Source organism: Crocodylus porosus, unplaced genomic scaffold (assembly GCF_001723895.1).
Source record: "Crocodylus porosus isolate Cpor-Errol unplaced genomic scaffold, CroPor_comp1, whole genome shotgun sequence".
Lineage (NCBI taxonomy): Eukaryota > Metazoa > Chordata > Crocodylia > Crocodylidae > Crocodylus > Crocodylus porosus.
In genome coordinates this window covers 23,134,059-23,158,664 of record NW_017728914.1, presented here as the reverse complement: position 1 = coordinate 23,158,664, position 24,606 = coordinate 23,134,059, and the positions used below count along the sequence as shown (strand labels likewise).

General features: G+C 43.4%; 1 protein-coding gene and 1 long non-coding RNA gene across 2 annotated transcripts in view; one reads left to right on the top strand and one right to left on the bottom strand.

The window, feature by feature from the left end:
• LOC109310045 overlaps positions 1-6,747 on the bottom strand; it is a 34,274-nt gene extending 27,527 nt beyond the window's left edge. Inside the window, exon 1 of the long non-coding RNA XR_002101126.1 lies at positions 6,651-6,747. This is a non-coding gene — a long non-coding RNA (uncharacterized LOC109310045). The remainder of the gene's footprint in view (positions 1-6,650) is intronic.
• Positions 1-24,606, top strand: part of SH3RF2 (SH3 domain containing ring finger 2) — a 70,455-nt gene that overhangs the window by 35,285 nt on the left and 10,564 nt on the right. The window contains exons 3-5 of the mRNA XM_019535000.1: positions 218-313; positions 4,209-4,523; positions 22,762-22,856. Coding sequence (XP_019390545.1) covers positions 218-313; positions 4,209-4,523; positions 22,762-22,856 — 506 coding nt within the window. The remainder of the gene's footprint in view (positions 1-217; positions 314-4,208; positions 4,524-22,761; positions 22,857-24,606) is intronic.

The window sequence follows — 24,606 nt, the reverse complement described above, 5'->3', positions numbered from 1 at the left end:
AGTGCCCTGCTGAAGAGAAGACTTAAATATGTGCTTACAACTAATCACACGCTTAAGAGCTTTGCTGCATAGGGACTTGTGTTCTCTACACTGGACACGCCACTGAGGCTTCTTAATGAGGCTGGCCTGTGGGCAGTACAGAGTAAACTCATTTTCACAACAAATATCCACCTACTCCAAAAGAACAGTTTGGTAACAACATACTCCTGCCTTTCAGGGTGATATCATCACAGTGATCAGCAGAGTTGATGAGAACTGGGCTGAGGGCAAGTTAGGTGACAAAGTAGGGATCTTCCCCATCTTGTTTGTGGAGGTAAGTACAGTATCTACAAAAACGCTTATTTGATACCTTACCTCAGTCAACCATCCAGACCTTTTTCACATTTCCTGAATTGCGTGACATGTTGCATGGGGTTTGGGACTCCTTTATTTTGCATTATAGCCCTTCTAAATTAATTTAGTACTGGTGAAAGGTGGTTCTTGTCACTCAGGGTGACCAGTATCTCTCTCACTTACCCACAAGAAACAGGAACCTCATAAGGCCATTAGCTGTACAAACTTCCCTGATATTTGTCAGTGTATCTTTCACCCCTAGCCCAGAGCAACAAATTTGCAACAAAAGAAGCCACTTAGACTTCATGGCCATTCACTCCTTGGCACTGTGCCAACACAAGATGGATAAGGATTACGCCTGTGTGAATAGGGAAGTATTTGATTCAGATTCAGCCCATTCGGAGGACAGTGATTCTGATTTGAATATTTGGATCACTGTCCTGAATCTTTTCAACCGAATCAGCTTCAGAAGATTCAGCACCGATTCGGATGGGCCAGGTAGAGGCAGGCATGGCCAGGCGGCTGCAGGTTCTCTCACAGCTCCTCTGGCTGTGCGTGCCTCTCCCCAGGTGGAGGGGAGCTGTGCCCCATGGCTGCCCTGCCCAAACCCAGCCTTAAAAAAAAAGCCCCACACTCACCGGTTGCAGCAGCAGTGATTGGGGCCCCTGGGCACTCATGGCAGAGCCCCCCCACACACAGCACAGGGCAGTGGGGGGCAGCAGGGATTGCCCCTTCCCCCCCAGCTTGGCGCCAGCGCAACAGCAGGTGCAGCACGGCTCGGCAGGGCTCTGCATGCTGCCTGGGAGCTGAAGCCGCTGGGGCCGAGTGCTGCCGGGCTTCAGCTGACAGATGGAGCTGCCCCAGCTCTGAGGCAGTGTGCAGTGCCCTGCCAAGCCACGCGGCACCCACACCATGGGGCAGCTGCCATCCGAGTGCCAAGTAGGGGGGCTGATCCACGCTGTCCCCTGCTGCCCTGCGCCATGTGAGGGTCATCTGCCATGAGCCTTCAGAGGCTCCAATCGCTGCTTCTGCAGCTGTTACTCACACTTCACTTTTGTCACCTAGCTTTTAAGTGCCAGGAGGCCGGGTCGGGTGAGGGATGGGGCCAAGCAGGGCTTCCTCCCATGGCTTCCCCAGCTGTGCCCGCCTCTGCCCCAGCAGGGAAGCCATAGGGGCTATATCCTGCTGCTGCACGCCCAGCTGGCACGGGGGTGGGGGGGAAGAGAGGAGGGCACGATGCAGGCATGGCTCGCTCTGGGCGGCAGCAGGGCATAGTTACTGTGCCCACATCAGTGCTGGGAGCAGGGGCTCTGCCCTGTCGCCACTTGCCAGCAGAGGGGCATGGGATGTGGGTGCAGCAGCGCTAGGAACGGGGGCTATGCCCTGTTGCCCCTTTCCACCTGGAGGAAGCCTTACTTGCATCCCGCCTTCCCCCCAACCTCTTGCTGGGAAAGAGGCAGCAGGGCAGAGCCCCACTACCAGCACTGCCATGTCTGCATCCTGCACCCCTCACCCCAGCTGGGCAGCTTGCTCCAGCCTGAGCCCAATCCCTCCCTCCTTCACGCCTCTTCCCCACCTCTCCCCCAACCCCAACAGATTTACCAGCTGGAGGCAGCTGTCAGCTGCCTGTTTAGTCTATGGCCCAATCTCCAAGTCAGCCAAATCGATTCAGATGCTTCAAATCGATTCGGAGCTTTTACTTGGTCTTCCAATTCAATTTCGATTCAAAGATTCAGTCCCCAAATCGGGCCTCCAAATCGAATCAGCTACTGAAGCTTTGCACAGCCCTAAGGATGATATCTGGAAGGATGTGGATTTTGTAATGTTTATTTTGTAAAATTTATTTATGGAAAACGTGCGTTTTCATCCCAGTCAAACATTTTCCCAAAAATGACTTTTGGTCAAAATTTTTGTTTCTGGTAATGAAAAATCTCAAAAATCAAAGTTTTTGGGGAGTAGGGACAACATTTACCCACACTTTACTTTTGTCACCTAGCTTTTCTATTGATAAGAAGGAAAAAAAAGTAGCAGAAAGTGGCTCCCCTTCCCCATTGAATGAAATAGTTCAAAAGTTTGAAAGGTTTAGTGAAAAAAAATGGAAAATTTCAAACAGAACAAAAATACTATTTCCAGTTTCCCCCATAATTTGAGCTCTTATCAGCTCTGTTAATAATACATTTCCAGGGGGAGCTACAATGAGAGCAAACAAATTACTTTTCCATAGGCCATAAAATGTCACCACCACCCCGCACCAGATCATATCAGAGGTGGTTGTTTATCGCATTATCACTCTGCTTGCCCATTTAGTCTTTCCTCACCCATGCGATTCTTCATTTGTTGCTGAATTATCACTAACAATATTCCTATAGTTTAGGCTGAGATATAAGTGGTAAATACCACCCAAAAAAAAAAAAATACTGAAAAATAAAAAAAGATTGGATTAATGACGGGAATATTTATGCAAGTTATGAGTCCATCATAACTTTATATATATTAAGACACAAGTAAAAAATATTATCTGAAATTCTAATATCTTTTAAACTGTTTCTTCATTTAATGAAATGATTTTGACTCAAGTAATTACTTATTTGAATCCCACGTAAGTGGCAAGTAGTTACGTATAGTCATATAAACTCACTGAGACATTAGAAATTAATTATGGGAAGGGCCTGGGTGGGGCTAGTTTGGGGGTGTAACACTTATTAAGTCTTTGGATTTACAGTCAGTGCTCAGGTGTGTCACCCATTTTTTTCAGGTTATGGTAACTCACATAAGCAGTTCTAGCTTTAGGCCTTTTATAATAATTTATGGGAATTAAAACAATACTACTTAATATTTATACACATGCAGTGCTCTCCTCAAACCATTTTTTTAAGTGAGGGGGAGGTAAATGTAAAAAAAATCCATGCTTTTCAAAAGATGACATTGTAGAGGCAACTACCTACTTCACATTAGACTAATCCTTGCTCATAGCAGGAGTTAAGTTATTGCTTCAAATGAGTGGGTGAAAATCTCAAAGTTTTGTAATTCTTTAATGTCAGCAATAAATCATGATTAATTTCTTTGGCAGTCATCATTATAAGAAATGTTGTCACCACATGCCCTTTGCTAATGTTGAGGTGATCAGCAGTTTCAAAGAAATACTGTTGAAATGTAACCTCTATGGAAACTCAGGGTCCAACCTGGCTCCCATTAAAATCAACAGTGAGAATGTCAATTTTTTCAGTGGGAACAGGATCAAACGGTGAATGTGTTGTTCAGGATTAATAACTGAGTGGATCTGACACTGCTCAGAAAGCTAGCGTCAATGAGCATTTCTCCATATTAAAGCCTCAGTGTCAATTGTAATATTTGACACCCTGTTGCAAAATGCAAGCAATGCTGCCAAAATAAAGCTGTTTAAGATGTACCCACATGTCCATTATAATTTAGTGGTAAATCTGTTAAAATGTGCTACTGGAGTCGAGCAAGGAGGGAAAAAAATCCTCTGAAATCCATTCAGTATCATATTCACTTCTGCAAGTGTCAGATTTTGATCGGAAAGGAGGCTGGACCTTCCTGTGAGATTCTTAGCTAAGAGGAAACCAGACACCCAGGCTCAATGGGACGATGTGCCATCAACAGATTTCTTCAAATCCATTTTAATTTGGTTGTCAGCTTTGCATCAATAATTATGCCTCTGGGAATTGTCACTGCAAAGATAGAAAGGGAAAAAGCTAAGCCACGTGATGTACTACAATGTCATCTTCAGCCCAAACTCATCTCCTCGTTTGATAAAGGTATCAGGAGACAAAACTAATGCTAACTGGGTGGGGGTTTACAGAATGCTTAGCTTCCGAGATGCTATCATCAAGCTTCCCTTCACTCTCTTCTAGTCGAACACTACTGCAAGACAACTCCTACAGACAAGTAAAAGTCAGTTTAAACGTGCGTCGCCCTTAAGAATGTCCTCTCCCAAAGCAAGAGTCAAAGAGTCCCCAACTTTCCGCAAGGTATCAGAATCCAGGAGGAAAAGCCTGAGACAATTCTCTATCACAACTGCCTTAAACACACTCAACAGGATTGTCCATTCACCCACCGACCGGCAGACTCTAGAAATCAGCTCACCAGTGCTCATCAGCTCCAGTAACCCAACAGTGATAACCCAGAGCAGCGAGAAAATGGAATTCCCTTATGGCACCCCAGTGCAAGTAAGTGAAAACCAGTCATGCCATTGATTGCAAGGCAGATAATACCAGCACTAAATTCATAATATTACACCGGAAACTAAGTTCTTAGGTTCTAGGTGGAAACATTTACTATTCAGGAAACAACTTGAAAAGCCAAAGCCCAAGACAGCATTAAACAGTTTTTAAAGATTTATGTTTACAGGTTTGCAGGTATAACTGTGGCACAGCTTACTGGAGCTTGGGCACTTTGTAATGCAACAGGTGATAAAGGTAAAAGATTCCTTTTAAGACTTGTACGTTGTTAACAAAAGGAGGATAGAGAGATGAAATGCCAGCGCTAATAACGCCTACAAGCCAGTATGTCATCTGTGGTGTCAGGGTATTTGGGACTTCCTCCTATTGAAATGGAAAGTTTTGCCTCTTGAGTCACAGGAGCCATTGTGACTCATAAAAGGAAGAATAAATTATCAGAATGACTGCACTTGAGTAATTCACGTTCTTAATATTTTATCTTTCCTTTTTTTCTTTTTTGGTTAGTTGCAGAGGTGGAGGCTGAGAAAAAGAGAGGGTTTGCTTTAAAAAAAAAACCCACACACATTTTCTAGTTTGGAAAGTGTAATATGGAGTGTGCATTTCAAGGAAAATTAACTCAGCTTTGGTTTATTAACAGATAAGTGTATCCATTGCAACTACACACACAACTGAGTGCACTCATGCTGTGTGTGCCCATACATGCTGTAGAATCATAGAATAGTAGGGCTGGAAGGGACCTCAGGAGGTCACCTAGTCCAACTCCTTGCTCCAGGCAGGATCATACCTGGTCAAATCAGGTCAGTCAACTATATGGATACTTATGCAACCATATAGCCAACATAGGCAGAAATCAGAGCCAACAAATATAAAAGGCAAAGATAAAAACAGTGATAGTCAAGTTCAGAAGTGCCATTTCAGTCATGTAGGCTCCTTTTTAAGCTATCCCTTCCTGGTCTCGGGTTGTACCTGGTTACAAAAAGGTTCCTGAGGCTCCATTTAAAAGCCTGTAGCCTGAGGTCCCTATACTGCCAAATTAAGGGATAGCCTGATTTTACTGAAGGCAAAGGGAGTTTTACTGTTGACTTCAATAGGTCCAAGATTTCACCTTCAGTGACTTCAGTGCGGGGTTACCCTCTGTAAGGAAGGACCTACAGAGCCAGGCCCCAGGTTATTATGCTAACGAGAGTTAAAAGCCCAGATAAATTAATGAGAAAACTGCAATTCCTTGGGGCTCTTTTTGACCGTGATTGCTTTAACAGACCTTTCTCATGTCCCTGTGCTTGAAAGCAAAATGTAAAACTTCATTAATATTTTCATGCATTTAATTTTTTCTGGCTTATTTCCAAAGCTCTAGGAGCTTCCCAGCATCTAATCACTTAACTGAGGACCTGGATAGATGTCACATTTGACACCAGTATAAAAGTTGATTGCACCAACGTACAAAGGAACAGACACATAATGGGAAGCCCCTTACTGGTATATCTGACATGAATGCTGTGTAGAATCACTCCAAAGAAAACAGGGTTAAAAATCAATACAGTTACCCTGTTGTCCATTAGTTCACAGCTTATCTCAGGGTATCTGATTATTCAAGGCAAATAAGCTATTACTTGCAGCCCCACTAGTTTATGTAATAGCCATCTGCTGAATTCAGCTACCTGGGAACAGCTGCACGTCTGTCCATTCCAGATCACAAAATAAATTTAATCAGCATGCATCATTACATAAGCTTCACCCTATATTTCACCCTATATTTCACAGTATTTAAAACAATGCCTTTATTCATCAGTTTTTCTCTGATAGCAAACACAAAGCACTGTATTTAGTCATGTTACAGCACATCACACAAATCACTACATAAGCTGCAGCACTTCTTACCATGGACTGTTGCACAACAACAGCACACAAATGCCTAATCTTTGGAGGTGTTCAGCACCCTAATCTAGGGTCTATGCCCATAACTACATCACACAGTTATGCCATCTTCTTCTAAATGGATGGCATTTATCATGCAGGAAACTCAAGGAGTCGTAGCTGCATCACAAACCAAGACTGTCCTGAGCCTGGTCAAATTTGAGTTGAAACACTGCAGTCATTTTATTAAACTAGGCTGACCTTTGAAACCAAGTTCTCTCCTTGGTGAGAGTCAAGAAGTCCCAGATTCTCCCACTCGCATCCACTTACTAATTGAAGGTCTTCACATGTATCCTCACCAATCGAAAAAGAAAGAGGGTTTGTTTAGATTTATGCGTGATCTGTCATATTCAAGGTAGCTCTAAAAGCTTTATAAAGCTATAAGCCAGCCCCTACCAGTGTAGTGCCAATGCAATAAAACCCAGCAGGCATTTTGTACTTAGGAGTGGCTTGCACAGGGCCTTGGTGTTAGATCCTGTTTTATGTGAGGGGAAATGAAGCCTTACAATAGAACCATAATTCAGTTGAAATCGTATCATGTCTCATGACCCCAGTATCATTTTACAGACAACATCTCGCTGTGAACTATTGTCAACAGTCTAAGCCATAGAGCCCATAAGTTAATTTGTGGCCTCATACTGGCTCTGAATTTTATCTAAGCCATCTTTTATTCTAAAAGGTTGCAAGGTGGTTGTTTTGGGGTCGGGGGGGGGGGGACTGAAGAGAAAAAGTCTTGATTATTTTTTTGTTGTTATTTTATTTTGTTCACCTGCTCTGGGTTTGAGCTGCAGTATTTGCTGCTAAAAACTACCCTGAGCTGCAAAGTTCAGATCCAGGTCTAGGTCCAGATCCAAACTTCAAGTGAAGATGTTTTCTGTTTTTACTGTTCTCCAATAGTAATGATAGCCTAGTCAGTCAAGAAAGATATAGACAAATTTAAAGGAGTCCAAATAAGAGCAACAAAAATGGCCAGATCTAGAAAAAAAAGTGACATATGAAAGAATTGGGATTATTTAGTTTAGCAAAGAAGGGTCATTTAAAAAAAAAAAAAAAGCAGTCGACAAGTTCAAAAAGGGTTGTTATAAAGAGGATGGCAATCAGTTGATCTGTGGCCAAGTAATATAATGGGATGAAATTTAACATAGATTTGGCATAGTTATTTTACCGAGATTTCTTACTACGAGGATTGTTATGCACTGAAACACATTGCCTAGAGATCTGTGGAATCTCTACACTGGAAGTTTCTAAGTGCAGGTTATTAAAACAAACATTTGTCAGGAGTGGTTTAGACAGATACTATCATCCTGCTATGACCAGGGTGTTGGACTAGATGACCCCCTGAAATCCCCTCCAGTCCTGTTTTTTTATGATGCAATGACCAGCCATAAAAATAAAAGTAAATGTCCCAAATTTCTCATATGGCACTACGACATAATAAAGAATGGAAGAAACCCATTTGATTACAATAGAAATTGAAAGGCTGATATAAAGGATAATGAGTCAAAAAGTCATAGACAAAAGTTTAGTGTTAACAATCTGAGATTAGTTTTCCCAACTGGATGATCTCCTTTAATAATCTGACTTTAATTGTGGGTTTTGAGACCTTTTGAAAATCCCACTCTTTGCCAATGGCACAACATGGGAAGGAGAAAAAGCAGGGAGAATTGTGTGCATTGTTACATTACTCCAGATTAATTGTGCTCTATTTACAAGTAAAGAGCAAATGTCAGCCTTGCAAACTCAGGGAACCACAAGTCAAGCTGGGTCCTTTCATGACTGGCGGCACCAGGCTAGAGGTCTTCCACAGATCAATTTACACTGATGATGCACTCCTTGATCCCAATTAAACTTGCACAGTTGGAACTGATTGGAACTTAGTAAATCATCTGTAGATGATGCTTCAGAAGGAGCTGGATCCACTGTTCAGCCTCTCTTGCACAGAAGACGTAAAGGCTAGGGACAGACATTACACATAAATCAGTTTAAGTGACCAGAAACTGGTTTAAACCTGTAACAGAACAGATGTTCAGTGCACATAAACCAGTTTGAAAATGGCTAAAACCAATTTGAGATAAACCTGTAGTACCAGACTTAACTGATTTGGGTCAATCTGGTTTATGCAATGTCTATCCTAGACCCCTTGCAGACTCCCCCAGCATCCCAGCATGCTCTCTGGGCTGGGTGGGGCTGTCTTCTCCTCCCCTCTGCTCCCTGGCTGGAGCTCAGCAGAGACTGCAGGCATCTGCAGGGGGAAGCCAGAGAGAAGTCTGTGTAAGGCAGGGAGGATGGGGCAACCCCTGCTCCTTCCCTCCCAACTCCCTGCTAAGCAGGGATTGCCCCATCCCCTCTGACTTACACAGACTTCTCTCAGCATTAGCTATGCTGGCTACAGTCCATACTGTGGCAGACAGGACAAAGGCAGAATAACAGGTAGCTGGTAATGTCCCTCTGTTTTTCTCTTAATGGGATGATAAACACTGACTTCAAGACAAATGCTTTATTATCAATTCCCTGCTGGGCTGGTCAGGTGCTGGGGGAACTCCCCCTTATCAGAGCATCCTGCTGGGACCTGGCCACACCCCACTCAGCTCAGCATTGTCTAAGGGAAGGGAGGGCTGCTCTAGTGCACCATCCCCACCCCCGCCCCCCAGCTTCTAGCCTGAGGCACTGCAGGCATGTGCCTACATTTCTCGGATGTCCATACAGTTACAAACTGATTCAGCCTAGCCAGGTTAAACTAACCTGCAAAGATTGAATCAATTCAGGCTCAGGCTTTTTGAATGTCTATCCCTAGCCAAAAAGAGTAAAAACTTTTTTCTGTCACCGAAGTCAGCAGGTAAGGATTTGAATGCATGAAGGGAATAGAATGACTGATGTGGAAGGTGCTGGTTTTCTGTAGTCATATGCAAAAAAATATATATTTTAAGCCTACTGCTGAACTTCATCTGACTCAGTAACTCTGGAACCGGCAGTACTAGTTTACTTCAGCTTGATTTGTCATTGCACCAATCTGCTTTAACTGACAGCATTTATTTCCTTGCAATAGCACTGGAACAAAGGAGATAAAAGGAACACACTCTGCATGTTGCAATGTCATCTTTGTATATGCAGCCACAAAAACAAAGCTAGAAATACCTCAAGCAAATTCACACATTAAATGGTAGCACTTGAATCATGCCAAATCGTGGGCTCTAGCAGTACAAGAAGCTTGTGTATGCTCCTAAAAGCAAATCACAATAAATGAAAGCAGGTCCTTCATAGGCCTATGATGTTCCATTGTTACATCCTACTGGGAATTCCAGCAGACTCCTTTCGAATCCTCCGCCTGGTCTCAGTTGGCAGCCGTTGGTCTCTGCATAGCCCTGTTAGTCTCATCCTTTGTTCTAATGCCTACTTGGAACCGTTTGAAGCTTTTCAGGATGCATTTTCACATTCCACTTAAGATATGCAAAATGCTTTCACGTCAAAGTTGGGAGCTGAGACTAGATTTAATCTCTTTCCAAGTTTGAGGGTGTTCAGACCCATCATTTCATACTGCAATGCATAAATAGTAGCACTGGAGAACTACATTCTCATGCAGAATCTCTGCCACCCCAAACTTTAGAGAAGTAGCGATCCGGTTCTGAGCAGGAAAAATGTATGGAAGCAGTTGATTTCAACAGTATTTCTGAAGTAGTTGTACTTGTTTCAGCAAAGTGAGTAGTGAGCCTATCATTTTCTCCAGCAGCTCTCAGACTGGTCATCTCTGCCCGTGTGTGTTCTCCTTGAAACAGCCATTTGCTTCTTGGTTCGAATTCTCTACAGTTCAATCAGCTGCTAAGTCTCTGCTCACAACTCCACTACACAAAAAGTTTTGTACATCTGAGTCACTTGAAACCCCACTGCAAGCAATATGAAATTTCAGAGAGATTTTCAGTATGCTGGATGAGACTGAACTATTTGTTGTAAGGCTGTAAGAAAGGCTTTAAGAGACTAAATCTTTCCAGACAATGATGCAAAAGGTGGCTAGCCTCATCTGGGGAGTCAGAACCTAGATGAAAGTTGTAGCCCTTAAAAGGGGGAAAGACTGCACAAGTACCATGTTTAGAACAGACGGAGAAGGAATAGAAGATGATGCAATATTCACCTGAGTGCACAAGTCATGCTTTTTGTTGAAAGGGAAGAATGATCTGAGCAGCAAAGATTCATTTTAGAATGAAAGATAAAAAATGAAAGCATTCCTATGCACACAATCACCTGGATAAAAGCTAAGCACCATGACAGACTCCCTTTCTGGAAGCAAGGGAAAGTCCACACTCGGGTATCTGAGTTTCCATCTGAAATGCAAAAAAGGTAGAGAGCGCTCAACGTCCTGTTTCCTCTGCCCTACCAGCAAATGTGAAGCTTTTCTCTCAGGAATAAAATAAACGCCCTGAGTCAGCAACATCCACAAACCCTGATTTTCTCTGGGCAAGTGCTCACCCTGGGCTAGAACCAGTTGTCCAGAGTACATCCAATGGTGAATACTGGCTTTTCAGGCAATGCCCTAGTTTCACACAGTGCCTAAGATGGGGGATCCAACAGTGAGTTTGTAAGACTCATTGAAACAAAAAGGAAAAGCTGTGGTCAGGTTTTCAGCAAGCAGACCTTGGGCTCAGAGGAGGCAAAGCCTCAACTTGTGAAAGGGAGGCAGTTTGGCCAGGGGACAGAAGAAAGACAAAAAATAATTAAAGTAACCAGAACTGGAAAAGATACCTTAATTGATATTCAGTCTCGTCTCTGAATCCATTTCTTATCCAGGACACCACTTTCTAGACAGATACTCCAGTTCATTGCTGATCAGAAATATAGGGAAAATTATATGAAGCTTCATGAAACATTTGTTTACTTTTTTTTTTTAAGAAACAACTGTGATTTTCCATTTTTTCAGTTGTCTTTACTTGCATTGTACCTGGCCTAAGTTAAAAGGCCATGAGATTTGGTATGACCCAAGAACTTTTGCTTCGTCCTGAAGATGTTGTCAGCAAGTTTCTCCTAGACAGGAGTGCCACAATCTCTCTCTTCCCCCCTGTTCCTATTCCTGAGATGGGTTAAAGAGGTGGAAGAAAGGTCCAGGCTCAAAATAAGGGCACAAAGGAAGACCCTCACAGCATCCATAGCGTCTCCCTTGCTGATTCTGTCTCCAAGGGAGAGATGCTCCCTTGAGGAATGCTTGTAAAGTCTCCCAAAATTGTTACGCACCAATTGCCTGGCATTGCTATTATTTCAATCCATAGAAGGAAATGAACTGGGAGAGGCTGGTATCCAGGTTGTAGCCATATTGGTCTAGAGGCAAAAGGAATCAAAACTCGTGGTAGAGGTGATATCTCTTATTAGACCAACTAGATATTTGCAAAAAAAAAAAAATCTTTATTTGCAAACTTTCAGGCACAGGCACCCTTCATCAGGCATAGCAGATTGCAAAGATAATTTCTCCTAGGTAGAAATCAAAATTCATATTTTCACTAGTTGTGAGAGGCTAACGCTCGAATCAGCCTCCTCCCACTGTCTTTTACATGTCGGCACACCAAGGCACACACTCGTCCTTTAACTCTTGCCAAAGCCCTTTCCAGCAGAGCCTGGTCACTTTGCCTGTGCATGTAATGAGTATTACTGCATATTGTGAAATTGGTCTGACTGGGAAAAACCCTTTTGCTCAATTGCAGGTCTTATTCCTTATTTTCAAAGGAAATAAAGGAAGCTGCAGGGATCTCAAACTGTTTTGTCACATCCACATGACAACCAAGCCCATCACTGTAATGCTGAGGTGAGGGAGCCCTCGACTAGAAGCTACTGTTATCCTAACCGCTACTTGAAGTCAGCCAGTGGAAGGGAAAAGCTCATGAAACAAAGTGCAGCACCACGCAGGGCTGGGTGTCATAGCCGCTTGGTTCTCAGGTGCATGAAGGGGTGAGCAAAGTTAAGGGGCAAAAATGGATCTCTAGTACTACCTTCCTGCTAAACCACTGTGCAGATGGCTTTACAGAAGAATGCAGGGGGCAGAGATAGGATAGGCCAAGAGCAGACAGCAAACTGTCTGCTCTCTCCTACTCAGAGCATGCAGGGGCCTGTCCATGAAACACAGATTACAGCAGTCTGCTCTGATTTTTGCATAGAGCTGGCAACCTTTTTATGAAACATTTTTTCACTGGAAAATATCACATGAAGCCACAACAGTTTTAACAAAAGGGCAGTTTCTCAGGTTCAGAGGGTCTATTGTTTAAACTGACACAAAATTGGATCACGATCATTTCCTAGTCATTTCTTCTTCTCCTGGAGGCTGAGTCAGTCCCCAGCTGTTCCCAAATACAGGGAGTACTGAGATTGCTTAAGGTTATATTTTCCCCTGTCTTGCCTCCCAGAAAGAAAAAAATCCTAGGAATTAGGGCCAATTTTAAAATTAACCTAATATAGTGCAGGAAACGGAGTCCATAGGTCAGGAAAGAGTGCTGACCACTCCACTCTTGAAGGCTTTGTTGAAGAAATGGTCCAGCATGGTATTAAGAGGCAATGCTGCTAGGCAGGCTGTATTCAAAATGAGACTGGCAATTCAGGCTCTGACCACGTGCACAACTAGTGATCCTGTAGCCCTTTTCTGAAGGGAAAAGCTTGGTTGCTTTCTGGTGATCTAAATTTCCCCAGGTACTTTCTATTGCAGAAGTGACTCGCTGCCTTTCACAATGGTCATGTCATAACAATGGTATAACAAGGCTTCTGCGCTCCATTACCCATGTGGCCCATTGCTCGGGAAGAAAGAACTGATTTCTTGTGTTAGCTTGACCTCAGGGTAAAAGTTAAAATGTTGAGTTATAAAGTTCTAAAAATAACAAAAAAGGAGAGAATCTAATAAAAACTCCATGCTGAAGGTTGCCCATCACTTCCCTCAAATGTCTGGATCCTTTCAAGAGCTGCCAACATACTGCCCACTGTATGCCCACACAACTGCCAAGAGGGTTTCTGTTTCTGAGGCATGCTATGTTTCAAGCTGAAAGAGGGGATGAGGAAAAGAAAAGTGCTTAGATAAAAATTAGGAGCCTGAAAGTATATGAGAAACTATCTTGATAAAAGCTTTTTGTGTGTTGCTACGATGTTATTATATCTAAAGACTGAATTCCTAAAAGCTCTCTGGGCCTCACCTTCTAGGTGCACTACAATGCACGTAAGTGACACAGAGTAGCAGACTAAATCAGTTTGACCATCCAGTGGCAGGGCTCAGGTGTCCCATTTGCTTTTTCTTATTCTTTCAGAGCTGAATTGTGCCCCTTTGAAGGGCTCTCGAATGAGAACCCTGGAGAAGGGTGTTCCCCATTCACAAAGCAAGTACAAGGCCAGGCGCAGCAGCGCTAGCTTCTTCCCCACTGCCCCAGCCTTTCCCTCTGTAAAACAGAGATAACAAAACCTCCCTGTCTCTCAGGGTGCTCTGAGACCTCACTAATCTCTTCATGTTTGTAAAGGACTTGGAGAGCCTCCAAAGCAAGTGCAGAGTATTATTACTGTGCGTTTCAAACCCCTGCCTGGAGGGACCACCTCTGGAGGACACAGATTTCATTGTCCTTGGTAGGTTTAATCATTTGGTTCTTGGTGAAAGCTGTAAACAAGGGTGTCCGCTAGAACAGGTTGACATTTTTCTGATAAAAATGGGTTTTCCATGTCTCTGATCCACAAAAGAGTCTAATTTTACCACTGAAAAACACCAGGCCCCAAAGCTGAAGAGCTTTCACAGAACATTTCAATTCACATGTGCTACTATGGCACCTCCCAAGAGTTGTAGGTTGGCCACCACAGGCACCAGGCTTGCTACCCAGACATTTCCCATAATGCATCACTACTTTTCTCCAAGAGGAATGGTGGTGGTGCACCCTAGGAGATGTGGTCTGAGTAAAGAACCAGCCTTACAGGAAAAAAAAAAAAAAAAAAAAAAAATCAGAGTAGGAGGCAACTGAACTGCATTTCCTATGGGACACTGCGTTAGCATTTCCAAATCAACCTAGTTCACCAAAGAGTCAAAAACTTTCAGTAGGGGGAAAAAAAAGAAGGAATTTGCTGACTGGCTCTCGTGCCGCCTGTGACGCCACTTCCACGGCAGCTTTGGATGAGCACCGACTCAGTGAATCAAACACCCATGTTCCATAAATGACTAGGTCGGCAAGCTAAAGGAGAAAGCCTCCATCTCCCATTATGTGTGTCCCGGGGCCCCCAGCCCACAAGTGGAACGGACTCGAGTTTCATATGTAGATTTTACTTGGTTGGTAGAGCTGACCCCATTTGCCTGAACTCACAAAACAAATTGCTGCACTTAATGAGTTGAGTAATCACACAGCCCGCTTGTTATCTGTTAATAGGCAACAGTGGAAGCATCCTTTACTCTTCTGTGCATCCAGCCTCCTTAACTTCACTTCCGAGAAAAGGTATTTTTACTGGAGGTGTCGGAGAGCTGCTACCCTGACTGCTCCCATCCCTCTTTGCTGGCCCAGATAAATTAGCTGTGTTGCTCAGAAAATGTTTTTATCCTGAGGCAAGCAAGTGACTTCAGTTATCTGCTAGCAGTTAATAAAGTACAGCCTGGTTTAGCAGACTATCCTAGCGCCGAGACAATCACTGATAAGAAAAATGAGTGACATACCCTCTTGAGTTGATGACCCTCATCTGAAGCTTGTCTCTTCTGCACAAATTAAAATGAATCAGTTCTGTACTAGAGTTTCTTCTGTCTGCCTTGTTTATCAAGCAGCATGTGCCAGTAAGGAGCCCTAGGGAATCATGCAAAGCCAGGACCCCTCAGAGGCAACTGTATATGTATTCCAGCAGCGTAACTAAAGGGGACAACCGAGGCAGCACCCCCACTACCAACTTCTGGGGGAAGCAAGGGGCAGAATACCTGCTGCTGCAGCCACAGCCATCTTTTAGCCATGCTGCTGCAATCAGCAGTCAACACTGCCCCAGGTACCACTGCTGCCCAGGGCGCAGACCTGCCCTATTACGCCTCTGATAGATTACCTACATGTGGTGTACTGACACAGCCCTCCGGAATAAGTAAACCCCAGATAAATAAGTCCAAATAAGCTGGACTCTGGTTGCTCTCAAGAGAGCAATAACCTCACTAGAGTCTATTCCTGCTCCACCACTGCCGCCTTCCCACTCATTATACAAAGCTCTCCAAAAGGGTCAACATATTGCTTGCCAAAGATGGCTACCAACAGTGGGCTAAATTCTGCTCTCAGTTTCAACCAGGCAACACCACAATGTACTGGCATTTTTTTCAACCAATTGGGGTTTCATAAGATTAGCTAAAATAAGAATATGACCCCGGGTCCTTTTCTGTCTCCGAGACTCAGTATTTGTGTCTTACCTTTACCTATGATACCTCTATATACCATGACCACTGAAAAAAGGCAGAGCTAAATATTAAATGCCTGACACACACAGCACTTAGAAAAAGACAGAAGCAAGCAATTACCCATAGGCATAAAAGAAACAAGAAAGGGTTACATACGAGAAAGAAGTCTGGCTTCCGAATAGCTGAAAGGAGCCAAAAGATAAACAATAGAAACTCATTGATTCATCAGCTCAAAGATGAACAATTCTGAGGCTGGGCTAAGTATTAATCAGATCCCAGATGTAAATGAGTGCATGTTGATTAACTGTGGCAGAGCAAAGCAAAAACTATTAATCTTCTCTAGCCTATACAAATCTCTTGTTCCTCACCCACTTTCAAAAGCTAAAAGAGGAGGTGCTTTTGTGGCCTTGTAATTTCATCCTCCTTTGCTTACCTTGAGGAAAAACTTCTACACTTTAAGAAATACCTGATTGTACCAGGAAAGATTTCCAGATAACTCACAACAAGTATACAAAATATACAGCAAAGCATAAACAAATAAAATATAAACAGACTTGAAGGTGCACTTAGAAAAATCAGCCTGATCATCTGTATATTAGCTTTTAGTAAATAGATCTTGACATTCCCCCTCAGAAGCCAATATTTGCCTGTCTTTCACCAATATCTAAACCCCTTCCACGCAGTGCATAGTGTGACAGGACTGCCATGTTGACAACTGAATAATCTTTAAGGCTAAGTACAGACAATCAAAAAGCCTGTGGCTGAATTGATTCAGTCTTGACAGGTTAGTTTAAACTGTGTAGATCGAACAGATAAGCAATTGAACAGACATTTACTTTTTATTCTGGAAATGCAGCCACCTGCCTGCAGTGGCTCAGGCCAGAAGCTGGACGGGGGTAAAAGGGGAAAAGTGTGGTGGCAGGGAGACGGTGTGCAAAGCATCCTGGCATGCTGGGAGACTGAGTTGACTTGACTCTGGAAGGGGTATGGGACAGAATTTCAATAAACCAATTAACCTAAATCAGTTAAGTCTGATGCTACATGCATCTGTGTTTATTTTAAACCAGTTTCAGCCATTTTGAAAGTGGTTTATGTGAGCTGAACTTCTGTTGTGTTACAAATTTAAACCAGTTTCCGATCACTTATACTGGTTTGTGCGTAATTACTGTCACTAGCCTAAAAGCCAGAGAGCACTGGCTGCAGGGAGAATGTCATTTTTAGCTGTCGCATGTGGGGAGAAGGGGGAAGGTGGAGAGTGCAAGAATTAAAGCTAATGCATGTGTGGGACTTTGCTATCTCAACCCATGTTGATTATATAATGTTTCATACCTGAAGATAATGTGGGCTGATAAGTACTGTGATTGTTTAAGAACCCTACCTTGGCATGTTTGCTTAGTCTTACTGCATACAGTAGCATATTTGAATCTCAAGACTCGCCCAGCTGGCAGGATAGAAATATGGAAACAGAGGGAACAACCTCAGATGCTTTTCAATGCCATGAGCTAGTAGAAGGCTAACACTGTTTAAATCTTGTGCTAAAACCTAAATATCCTGATGAAGGGAGGTGGGGAAAACACCAACCAGACTGTGGATTACTATGAGATGATAATTTCCCTGGTCAATGGATTTATCCCTCTTAGCCTTACGTTCTTCCCTAATGGGGAGATAGGCAGTGGTATAGTATATGACTCACGAGCAACTTAAATCACTGAGTGTCAACCTTAATTTAACCATCTCCATCTCTGACAATGAGTTTGGCATAGCTATTAAACCACTCAAGGGTGACAAGGCTGCTGGACCAGATAAGGTATTCCCAGAATTTGTTACCAAGCTCAGAACCACAATGAAAAGATGGCTTCAGAAATTCATGTATAAATGAATTTATACAGACTTCCAAAAATCAGGAGAAAAGCTGATGTGATTGCTATCCTGAAACCCCAAACCACCAGAGGATCCAAAGAGCTACCAACCCATCTCACTCCTGTTACATAAAAACTCATGGAGCCCATAATACAGAATACGCTAGAGAATATCATTGACCCCCAGATCCCAAAAGAACAACCTGGCTTTCACTAAAAGCAGCGTACCACTGACCAAATTACATTACTTGCATCTGACATGGAAAACGGATTTGAAATGGGGCAGAAACAGTGTAGTCTTCGTTTGACCTTACAGCTGCTTATGACACTATATGGCACCAAGGCCTCAAATACAAACTGCACTCTGTGATACCCGACTGCAAGCTATGCACTTTCATCATGAATATGATCTCCAGCAGACCATTCAAACTCACTACCAGTCAAGGAGAAAAAAGCAGAGTACAAACTCTGAAGAATGGAGTCCCCCAAGGTTAGTGCTAGCACCGATACTTTTCAGTGTCTATACCTCAGACTGCCTGCATACAAGATCTAAGCGATACACTGAGATACATGTATGCCAATGATGTCACCAGAGTAGCTCAAGGAAGAGATGCGACAGAACTGGAAAAGATACTGAGTGCTGACATGGAATTCACTGCTGTCTATCTCCGCAAGTGGCGCTTACAGTTGAGCATCAATAAATCAGTAGCACTCTTCCACCCAGCGAGCCAAGAGCATGCTGAATATCAGAGTAAGCAACAACATCCTGCCCCATGAGCATACCTAAGCCTACCTAGGAATCACAGTGGACCATTCCCTGACCTATAAACTTCAGATTCAGAAGGTCAGCAGTAAAGTCTCTGTATTGGTAGCTGCCTTAATATGTTTAGTCATCATGACATGGGGTACCAACCCATGACAACACGTAGGGGGGGGTGCATGTGCATCCCCCGAGAGTGCTGGTTCACCCCCTGACTGGCTGCACTCATCGCTTCGGGCAGGCAGGAGCGCTGGTGCCCCCACTGCGAGCACCAGCCAGGGAGTGGCACTCCCAGGAGTGGCCACAGCGATCGGCCACCTCATGATACGCTGTGGGGAACCCCTCCCCCCAGTCGGTGAGATTGGCTGCGGGGTGACCTCCCCCTGGTCAGCAAGATTGGCCACAGGGGAACTCCTCTCCCCAGTTGCTGGTGGGGGGGGACATGCCCCGCCAGCTAAGGCGGCACCAGTTACCCATGGTACCGACTTCAAAGTGCACTTCCAATGGTATACACGCCAGCAGAAGATTGTGCTTCTGTACGGCCCAAAAGCTGTCACACTAAAAAGCTCTACACTGTACTTAACAGTGCACTGAGACTCATAACAAGCTGCACAGCTTCCACACACACGTACGCCCTGTACTCGCAGGCATTAGGCCCAGTGATATAAAGAGAAAGGCCCTAACATCATTACTGGCAGTAGAGCAGGCGTGAGCAAAATACGGCCCACAGACCAGATCTGACCTGCCAAGAAATTAATTGGGTACCCACCAATTAATTGCATCCTGCCCAGCCCGCAGCTGCCCCTGCTGCACTCACGCAAGGCCCAAGCCCCACCCATTCCCAGCAGAGCAACATGCTGCACTCCCATCCTCGTGTGCGAGAGCTCCTGCCCCAGCCAGCACACAGCTTCCAGGCAGGGCCACTGCTGGGGAACTGCTTGGCTTCCCAGGCTCCTCCTCGTGTCCCTGCTGCAGTGCTCTGGGCAGGAGTACAAAGTTTGAGGCCTGCATCCGGTGAGGTGGCAGGAGCATGGAGCCCGGTTCAGCCTGGTTCCACCGTGCTGGGCTCCCCACAGCTCACGTGTAGCTCCTGGGATTTGCTTGCTACTGGGGGGAAGACCCGCACGATGGAGCCGGCAGCCTTCAACACACCCTGCCGTCATGTGCACCTCCTGGGACTCTGCCAGAAGCAGCGGGGAGCCCCACACAAAAGAGCCAAGCTGACTAGGCACCACTCCCTGCTTCCTGGTGGAGTCCCTGTTCATATATGAAGCCCCAAGCTCCTGGAAGAAATTGAAGATACTGAACCAAACCTGTGGGCAGCAATGGTGTGGACCAGCCACTGGCAAAGATCAGACCTATTCCTAGAGTTTTATACCAACAACAAGTGAATCCCCCATTAGGCACAACCTTGATAGAGAAGCGTGGGTCAGGCTGAACAGACTGAGATCTGGATACAAACACTTCAAAACAAGACTTTACAAGATAAACATCTCAGACAGCCCCCTGCACGTCCAACAAAGCACAGCACTTAATCAAAAGCTGCAATCTTTACAAATGCCCAGACAAGGCAGATGGAATATGGACATGGAGCATTAATACCAGACACCGGTTCATAGATTTGCTAGTTAAGACTTGATACCATATGAAAGAAGGTAGTGGCAGTAGCCTACTTACTGACAAAAGTGAAGCAAAGTGAAGAAGGGAGATGACAGTCTAGAATTTAGGAAATCTGGGTTTAGTTCCCAGCTCCTAAACTTTGCGTATAGCCTTGGGCAAGTTTCTTAGGCCAAGATGCTCAAAAGGTAGTTAAGAGCCTAACCACATTTGAGGCTCTGGTGTCCCTGTGTCTCAGTTTCCTGTCTGTAAAACAGGGACTTAACACCCTAGGTGGCAGGGCAATGTCATGAAGATATCTAATGGGAGCCTCAATAGATGCTGAAAACTTAGGTTTTCAAAAGCTCCTTCTGTCCCACCTAGGGGACTGCTTTTCACTTGCATTGTGCACGATAATGCATTCCTTAGATGTCATATTGTGGAAGTACAGCCCCTGGGAATGCCCAATCTCACATGAGATGAAGCAAGCAGCCTCACAGCAGTGAATATTGGGAACATCTGGGAAAGACTGCGCCCAGACTAAACCAAAGCTAAAGACACTTTCCCCTCACAGTAGAGGGTGCACAAAACTAGAGACTGGTTCAACAGCAGAACAACTAAGGAAAAATCCCAGAACAGGAGTGAGCCCAAACAATGAAGGGGCAAAAGGGAACGCCCCTGACAGAGCTCTGGATGGTATCCACCATTCCTTGAAAATTCCCAGAACCCGGTGGATACTACAAGCAGGAACTCTGCCCAGATACTTGCGGTAAGAAGGGAATGGGACTCGGCTCCCTCTGCCCCAGTCAAGCTTCCTTCTTCAGTCTCCTGGATGACCGCCTTAGCCAATGAAAGAAGGTCCCATTTCAGCTTAATAGCTAGACTATAAATTGCAGTGGTACTTGCAAATCTCCAAGGAGGAACTTTCTGCCCCAGAAAAGTCTGCGACAAGGGGTTGTGTGAAACACAACCGACAACAGGAATAAGACTGAGATGCCTCAACCCCACACAAGACAACTATGCAGGACAAGTGTAAACTGGGTGCCAAGATCATTGGTGCACACTGTAGACATGGCTGGGAAGAAACTTCTGAAAAACATCTGCATCATTTGTGGAATTGTGACCTGTGGAGGACTCCATTTTACACGTTCTTCCAAATGGGGATCATTCTTCATTGTAGAAGTTCCTACATTTCCATGAAGTTTTATAGGTGGGTGAAATGCTTTTAAATCAAACAATCAACTAATATTTATTATTCATTCTATTATTTTCATGATTTTTTTTTTACTACTGCAAGTACCTCAAGGCAAGGCCTGGCCCCTGATTTGTGCATTTGATGGCCTTTACCACATGTCTGGAGCTAAAAAACATAATAAAAATGTTATAATAATAATACATCCCAACTCATCTGGGTAACATAACATGTTCTCCTTTCTCATTGTACTTGGGATTTTAAATTACTTTTGCATGCCATACAAACTCCTCTTCCTTTCTTGTTGTATGCTTGGAGTAGCTGTTTAACTCCGTGTATGAACTGAAGACACCCACTGAGTTTTAGGAGTTATCAAAATGGAAAGAAGAAAAAAAACTAAAAGAAATTAGATGATTTAGATATTATCTCTTTGCCTGAGTAGATCTCATATTTACATGATTAGCTGTGATTACAGATTTAGGGGATTTGGGGCTCAAACATAACTTTTGAAAGTCATGGCTGTTAAATGAAGTTTATCCTGTTTAATCATTGTTCCGAAAATCTCCACAAACACAAGATTAGCCATCCTAATACGCCTGCTTGGCACCTTCCCAGAAATAGGAAAGCATCTACCTAGCCATTTTCTTTGCCACACAGTGGAAGCTCTGAGTGCAGAAGTAGCTCCGTTCAATAACTAGGGAACTGAACCAAAAACAATGCTGGATTCAATGTCAAATCTAGGCAAGGCCTTTTTGTTCCTCTGTTTTAAAGCATATGAACCCGATTCTCCTTTAACCTATTCTAGTTTTACATCCATCTTACTCCACTGACTTCAGTGCAGCTAGCATCCTATTTTTGCACTGTGTAAGACAAACGAGCTTCAGGAGCACTGCTGAAAGAGGTCAGACTGACAACTCCAAATAGCAGACTTGCCTGGTTATCAAAATGATGAGTAGCCATGAAAACTTCCCCTCAATTGTCCCACTAACATGCATCAACATTAAGGTGGAAGGAACCCCAGGAGGGACAAATGGATAGTAACTCAACTGTCCAGGACCATGTGGTCTTTGGCCTCACTGCTAAGACTGGCATAAGGCTGCCAATTAGCATCAACTGCAGTGCAGACAAGAAGGTGTGGGTGTTTTTTTATGTAGACACTCATCTACTCAGAAACCAAGATAATCACTGTGACTAGTGACCTTTGAGTCCCCAGACTGTCCAACCAGATCCCCTTTTACAGCTGGGTTAACTCAGGACAGACACACAAACCCAGACCAAGACTGAAACGCATGCCTCTGGAGCTATAGTTAGATGCCTTAACCACTTTGCCCCATGCAGTGCACTGAAAAGATGTGGGATGCTAGTAATCACTGCTGGTGGTTCTGGTACTTCCAAATTGGTCTCCAATTCCAGACCAATTACTTCACAGTATGAACTGCCAAATGAGTAACAAGGTAGCAGAATATTTCCATGTCAGAGGTTGGTTTGATGGTAAGTATTTTGGGGGCGGTCACGGGGAGGCTATACTTATTCCGTTTTCTTTTTCTTCATAGGTCAGCGCTTCTTATTATACTGCACCGGGATCCCTGGGGCACTCAACAGCTATTGTCACCCTTCCCCATTTGCAGCAGCACATATCTGCTAACATGTACGTAAAAGGACCGAGATACAATTTTCTGCATAGGTTTGACTCACAAAGCCCTTTTCAGTTATTTGATCTCCTCAGAGGTTTCTGAGAGCTTCCCAGCCAAGGCAGAACATATGCCAAGAGATTTTCTAAGGTCACACCACAATCAGGAGTTAAAAACAAATTACAAACCTATGTTTCTTTGGATTCATAGTTCTCTCTCACAGATTCTAACCAGCAGATCATAATGTCTTATTAAAACAGTTGATTTCACAGCCTGGCTTTTAAGGAGGGACATAAAATAGTAAAAGAATTTAGATAAAAGGTACTAGCAGCACACAAGATAAATTCAGAATCGGAGCACTTAAACTGCTATGATCACCGTAGTGTCACAATCCTAATATTCTGCCCATTTTTTGACCTGCCTGCCTGTTTTTCTATTTCCAAAGCTCATTTGGTTATCAGCAGGCATGTCTACATGTGTCCCTAAAGCACCTTTGTTACTGTGCCATCATTTAGTACTTCCGCTTAGTACTCCAAAAGGAAGTACTAAATGATGGCACAGTAACAGCCCGTACTGCACCATGCAAGTGGCACATAGATATATAGTAGCAAAGTACTGTAACAAGGGAGCATAGTGTCACATGTAGACATGCCCAGCATGTTTGAAATTTTCAAACCATTTTTTTTTACATAAAAGTTAAATATTCTTTACAATTCAGTAATTATTATAGATGAATAAAAGTTTATTGATTTTTTTTGCATATTTGGCAGAACATAAACCTTTCAAAATCTAGAACTGAAATGTGAAAATAAATATAAAATTGTAAAGCTCTGTTTGGTTTTCCTGGATGAGAACTAGCAGCATAATTCTTAGACTACGCAGCCCAACAGTAACAAACCAGTTGCCTATTTCTAATTAAAACCTCTCCATTAATAGCCTAGACCCTGATCTGGGATACATTAGCAGGCATTAACCAGGTTTATAACCTTGCATTGTTCTCCTGTGTAAATCCACAAATTACACATATGCACAAAGGTATCAACATAGGCTTCAGTCTTGCAAGGCTTTTATAAATGCTTAACCTGAAATACAAGACTCACTATAGTCAATGAGACTATTCCAAGACTGCTTCAAGATTAAACACACCTTATTACTTACAGAATGAATCGTATTTATATTTTTATAGAAACAAGCCCCTAATCTGTATAGCTCATTGTTCAGATCCTATCATTTAAAAAAAAAAAAAGTGCTACCTATTGTTACAAAGCAACCGTATGTCAAAAAGATAAACCACTCTGCATTAGAAGATTCAGAATGTAGCCCCCATCAGTGCAAACAAGAGGAAAAGATCATCGTTATATAAGGAAGGACATTTCAATTTAAAACTTCCAAAACAGCTGTTATGAACAACAGGGAATGAAAACAAAAACAAATGCTTTAAAAAAAAAAAAAAGATAGAAAAGTCCTTGACAGTCTCCCTTATTTATTTATTTTAATAACACTTGGTTTTGAGGGAACCTTGTTGCTGTAGCATCTGTTACTCAGATTAATATTTGGGAACTGATCAGAAGTATCTTGAGAGGAGAAATAAACAATGCAAGTGATAAGATCCTTCTCTTTAGGAGCAAATAAAGGTTCTTAAAAGCTTTGCAGACTCCACAAAAGAATAAAAATGAAAAACAGGGAGAGGAGATTTTTTAAATAAATTTTGTTGGGTTTTTTTTTTTCCCCTTTCCTTCTCTTCTTTCTTCCCCCCCTTTCTTCCCT